The 6,153-nt window shown below is 47.1% G+C and overlaps 1 protein-coding gene across 1 annotated transcript; it reads right to left on the reverse strand.

The window, feature by feature from the left end:
* Nucleotides 1-799: 799 nt before the first annotated feature.
* LOC142796224 (uncharacterized) lies at nucleotides 800-4,339 on the reverse strand. Its single transcript, XM_075886397.1, has 3 exons — nucleotides 4,046-4,339; nucleotides 3,559-3,652; nucleotides 800-3,287 (listed from the first exon to the last, which is right to left on the reverse strand). The coding sequence occupies exons 1-3, from the start codon at nucleotides 4,196-4,198 to the stop codon at nucleotides 892-894; spliced, it is 2,643 nt and encodes an 880-aa protein (XP_075742512.1). The 5' UTR covers nucleotides 4,199-4,339; the 3' UTR covers nucleotides 800-891.
* Nucleotides 4,340-6,153: the final 1,814 nt, after the last annotated feature.

Consider the following 6,153-nt stretch of genomic DNA (forward strand, 5'->3'; position numbering starts at 1 on the left):
TCGTCTGCTAGAGCGTCCGCCATTACATATCTCACCCCAACGAAACACACTGCCTGCGCGCGCGTATGAGGAGAGTTTGAGAAGAGTTTAGTGCGAGAAATGGTATTTCGCGCTATAAAAAAGCAGTCTGAATATGTGCGTCTGTCATTGGAGACTGTTTGCAGGATAAATCTACATTAATTCATGAAGCGCACGCCTTTTCCTGTTACCTAAACTCACCGCACTCCTCAGTGGCTGTGCAGCGTGCCAGCCACTCAGTAGTGCTCGCATTGTACGCGTTGAACTTACTTCATCCTGCTTTTTCCCCCGCCTTGCGTGCCCTCGCAGCTCTGAATAATCTTGCGGGAATGAGATTCAGATTTGTTACACAGCTATTTTTCTGTTATAGCTGGTTGAGATAGTGAAACAGCGTAAACATCAATTGAATCTCTCGTTTTTATGTGACCACTGAGAAAAAAATCTTACTAAGTTATTGGAAAATACAAGATGAAATGCAGTAATAACGATTTTGATGCCCTATACCTGTTCAGTTTTTCTACTTTCCATAGATATATGTAAGCGAGCAATCTAATTATCCGAGAAGTATCACTCTCGTATTCTGCCTCTGTGACGCTGTGTCGGTATTGCTTCGACCGCAATAATATTAACTTACCATAAACATTCTCCAAAGATCACAACCTTAGTCAGCTTAAAGATCACAACGCTGTTTTTATCTAAGAATGTGATATTGTATAACAAATAAGAAAAATGTCTATGAACTTAAGGAGGAGGATGAAGAAAGGACAGGGAGGTTAGCCAGTTCACAATGAACTCAAAATATTTTAATCAAACAATAAGTGTTCTGAAAGAAAAAATAATAAAATTTATAAGTGACTGGTCCAGTTCGGCTGGTCACGGAAGGCTTACCCCAGCGCACGTCTTGCTTCCGTGTTCATTGACGCCGTTTGAACTAACGTGGCGCAAATGCACGCGAAGCCTCAGTCTTGCATAATTCGCAATAAGGAGTTTTGCTACGGCGTCACTGTGCTCGGAGCAAGTCTTTACGCAAGGGCGCACCATCTCGTTCAAATAATCGGTCACGGCCTTCAACGGGGACCTTAAGCGCAGCAAGCCCTCACTCCAACTTATGATGCCCCTGAAATGCTCTTCACACGACTTGAGTGTCAGCAAAACATCCTTGCTGGGATATGTGAGGTTGCCACCTTCACTCCTGTACTCCTTCAGAATAGTCAGAGTTGCGTGCTCGCTTTCAGTTGAGCCTAACAAGGCAGAATTACAATGCCCGCATCCCGCTACAACACTCAGCATACCTTTTAAAAGGAAGCCGCCGATGTAGAAAAGGATGTTGCATTCGTTTTCTTGAAGTTCTTCAATGAACAAAATTTCCGAGTCATCAATGACATCAGCTTCCACCTCCCCGTGCTCTTGTTTGCCTTTTGCAAGCATGTCGGCGAGGTACTTAGCATCGTCGACTTCGTAGCTTGACGTTCCGGGTGCATGAAGGAACTGACTCACGCACACAAGCTTCAGGGCACACTTTAAGTCATATGCGTTAGGAACAGGCTTCCTGATGCGCACCACCGAAAACAAATTTTCGAGGCAGTCTTGCAAGATTCTGCTCGTGAGGAAGAATTCGTATCCTTCACTGCGCAAGAGAATGTCTTGGAGACGAAGAACGACTTTTGTTGTTATTAGTAAACCTGCTTGCGAAGGCTTCCACTGTGCCTTGCTTCCCATCTTCATTCCTTGAAAAACTTCGAGGGCCGAGTTCAGTAGCTCAATTGATTCGTGGTACCTCCGCATGTCTCGAAGGCTGAGAGCAACTGATGGGTGGCGGGAAGACATTAGCGTGTACCAGTTGAATACTAATTCTAGAAACCAAGCTGTTGTCTCTGCCTCCGGCTCTATCGCGTCCTCTTTAATTAGGTACCGAATCGCTGCAGGAGCTTCCCTGAAGAAGCGGACAGCAACTCCCACTTTCATTTTTGTGAAATGGCCTCGCGAAATGTGTAACTCTGAGAGCCTCGGGGCGACTTTCAGCTCTCGTTCAGCATCATACTTAATTACACTGCGCACATGGTCCACGTTCACTTCTTTTGATGGCAGATTGTGCTGGCATACTGTTGCATCACTCAGAAAGAATACTTCCGATGAAAGCAACTGTGACTTGACATTCTTCAGCACGTGTGCAGCATCTGCTGTGAAAAACAATTCTTTGTCTTCCAGACAGGGGTGAGGCACTGAACATACAGTAATGGAATTCCTGTGGCTGGAGAATCCGAGCTCGCGCCACATAGCCCGATTAGAAGCCCCCATGTCGCAAGTGACGACACGGATTCTTAAAGAGATTTCCGCGCAGAGCTGCACTATCTTCATGACGTAGTCCTTGAGGATACTACCCTCTACATGACTTCCGGTGAAGTGGTAGGCAATCACTTGCTTCCATCTCGTATTCAGGCCTCCTACCATGAACACTAGTGCGTGATGTGCAGGTTCGTCTGGATTTTCTGGCATAGTTTGCCCCCCCAACACCACATCCTCAGCGCGATCGAGCTCGTACCCGCGAGCAATCTCCATTTCATCCAAGAACAAAGCACAGTCTTTTTCAATGTCTTGCATGTTCTCTGCTTTGATTTTGAGAACATCGATGACTTCCGTCAAAATTCCGGGAAGAAACTTGAGGCCCTGAAGGCGACGTGCAAGGGTTTTTCCGGATGGCAAGGGGTAGCCCAGATTTCTTAGTGTCTGGTAACCAGTTTTTCCACAGGAAAACTTAATCTGAAGCGCCTGCTTGATTGTTTCTGCAGACCAAGTGCTTCCCTTATTACTCTGGCGCCCAAGAGCCTGCAGCTGGTCATCATTGAGGAATTTCAAACGCTGTCCGAATAATTCCATTTTGGTTTCCAATTTTTTCACCTGTTTTTTTAGTGCTTGAATGGTTGAGGTGGCTTTCCGATGGACTTGATGTAGCTGAGTGTATTTTCTGCCCATATCGGAGAGCTGCTTATTTAACTGCTTGTTTTCACGTGCCCCGTCAGGTGCATCGGCCGAGATCACAACTTCTTCCCTTTCCATAATGTGCGGTACTGAATCAGGCGTCTGAGAATTGCAGCTTTGCGGTTGCTGTGCGCCAAGACTGTCTGTGCGTGAATTTAAATTCGCCTGTGCACTTGTGAGTGGCGTACAATTAATGGCCGTAGAGTTGTCACCGCGTGTTTCTTGGCATGCATCAGGCAACACAGCAGGTCCTGCCCTGTCCTTTGGCGCCTTCCTTTGTGGAGGCAAGCCTGCAGTGCAAAAAAGGACAGTCACAAGCTGCAAGTATTACAAGGTAGCCAGCTCTAATCACAGGCCTGTACTGGATTTTAGCAGTATTATAGGTTGCAGACATATGCCTTTTCTCAGGTCGCAGGCACGTACCCCGACTTTCTTAATATCCTCAAACGAGGAATTCCACGGATCATCCTAATTTTTGAAACTAAATCATTTTAGCCTTGTACTGTTGCCACCTGTTAGGTTCATACAGAATCTTTGACGCACAGTGAAACAGTAACTTACCCCTGAAAGGGAACACCGTTGGCACAGCGTTCGGCTTCAGTTTTATCCACTGGTCAGCTCGGTGCTGCTCGAAATGGCTTGCTTCAAAATGTGCCTGTAAGTCCGTTATGAACCATGAATTTTAGCTTAGCTTAGCCTAGACAGAATTACTAGAAAGACACAGTATACCACACAACTTTTATTGAATTTCGTGATTTGCAATAAACGAATGAAAAACACTTTTCTGTAAATACGCAATTTAATAACAAGCAGCCTATTTTGTTTATACATATAGTGACTAAAAACTGGTACAAACTTCAAATACTGCGGCTGCGCCACACGTTTCCATAGCTGCACTTTTAGAGATCGCAAAAAAAGAGAGAAAAACTGCAACTTAGACGTGAAGCGTTTACAGCACCGACAAAGTGACCCACAGACACGTATACACATTTAAAAAAACAAGTTTCAAAGTTCTCGACGAGAAAAGAACACATGTCGGGATACTCACACTGCATACACACGAGGACTTCGTAGGCTGCCACTTGTCTCGCTTAATCTTCACCATCCATAGCAGCCTTCTTTTGGGCTCTGTCGGAAAATGGTAGAGTTTCCAACCATTTCTGGAGTTGTTCGTGCACATGGGCACGCAGCACCCAGTCATTTCCCTAAAAAAGTATATGACAGAGCGGCCACAGCTCCTTCTTTGCTCCCGTCGCTATGCGAAGTGAGATCTGCAATGGCGGCGGCCGTCAGGAAAAACCGGTCGCGGCGGCGAGCACCCCGTCAAACAATGTCCCCACCCTGCAAGGAGCGGCGGGCGAGGGAAACCATTCAGGCACCCTACTCCTACTTCTAAATTCACAGATAAACCCAAAAAAGTGGATGGAGGGAGGGCCGCTGTGATAGCTCAGTGGTTAGAGCATCGAATGCGTAATTCGAAGGTCGTCGGTTCGATTCCTGCTCACGGTTGGTAATTTTTTCATCCACTTTTCTTTCTTCTTATTTACATTCCATTGGTTTAAATAACTTCCCCTGTACATTCCTTGGCATTACTGTCTGTTATATCTCATTATATATATATATATATATATATATATATATATATATATAAATATATATATATATATATATATATATATATATATATATATATATATATATATATATAAATATATATATATATATATATATATATATATATATATATATTGATACGTGTATGGAACTGTCGCCCCGACACAGCTGAATTGGCATCCAAATGAAGGAGACGACAACGTGGTTGTAGTGGGTTGGACTCTCGAGCTTCTCCCGTTGGCCTGCCTGACTGGGCGCCCTTTAAGCCGTTAGCAAGACCAGCTCTCGGTGAATAAATCTTCCCCGTAACATCTTTTGGTGGAAGGTGCGGGGTCTTCACACAACCCGGCTCTGGAACTCCGCAGTGGACGCCAGCTTTGTCCTGCCGCGATGCCTGAAACTGGCACTCAGGCCTCGCCATCCGCGCCGGCTCCATCACCTGTGATTCCCCCCCATCTTCTCGACCCTGGCACGTTTTCCGGGACGGACAGCACGGACGTCGAAGAATGGCTCGCATTATTCGAGCGCGTCAGCAAGCACTACAGGTGGGACGAAACGCTTATGCTGGCAAATATTCTATTCTACCTACGGGGTACGGCACGCGCCTGGTATGAGACGCATGAAGAAGAACTAACCAGCTGGGACACATGCAAGCAAAAGCTTCGCGATTTGTTCGGTCGGTCCGTTGCTCGTCAGATGGCAGTCAGGCAGGAACTCGCGTCACGTGTTCAATCATCGACGGAGTCGTACGTCACGTACATCCAAGACGTACTGGCACTGTGCCGGAAGACTGACAAAAACATGTCTGAGGCGGACAAGATCAGCAACGTGTTGAAAGGCATTGCTGATGATGCTTTCAACATACTAATGTGCAAGAACTGCACCACTTTCGACTCCATCATATCTGAATGCCGACGATTTGAACAAGCTAAAAGCAGGCGAATCACCCACCACATCGCGAGACTGCCAAACACTGCTGCGACTTCGTCTTGCGAGGATTCTGCAGCGCCGCGTTCACTTGCGCCTCCTGCCAATATCGCAAGGATTGTTCGCCAGGAGCTGGAAGCCATGGCACCCGCTTCCTATCAGCCCCATGCGCAAGACAACTGGGCAACAGTCTCGCTTATTCAAGCCGTCGTACGCCAGGAGTGTGCTAACCTGGGCGTCCAGATTCCCCAGCCCGCCAGACTTATGCCGCAGCCCATGAGCACTCCCGCCCACAACGCTGACCACCACTCTGCTCCACTTGTCGCTGCGGCAGCTTCGACTCCTCGGTTTCCACCACACTACCGAAATCCAATTTAGTGGCGCACGCACGATGATCGACCCATCTGCTTTTCTTGCTCTCGAGTTGGGCACATCTCCCGCCATTGCCGCAACAGGTGGTATTTCCGGCCAAGCTTTCGTAATGTCGACCGCCGTCAGGACCGTGGACACTATTCGCAACCCGGCTTTCCGGATGACCACATTCAGGACTCTTCAGCTCGCCGTTCATCTCCACGCTCCGAACCGTTCTACGCTGACGTCGTCGCCCAAAGAAAC

Source organism: Rhipicephalus microplus, chromosome 2 (genome assembly GCF_043290135.1).
Source record: "Rhipicephalus microplus isolate Deutch F79 chromosome 2, USDA_Rmic, whole genome shotgun sequence".
NCBI classification, from domain to species: Eukaryota; Metazoa; Arthropoda; class Arachnida; order Ixodida; family Ixodidae; genus Rhipicephalus; species Rhipicephalus microplus.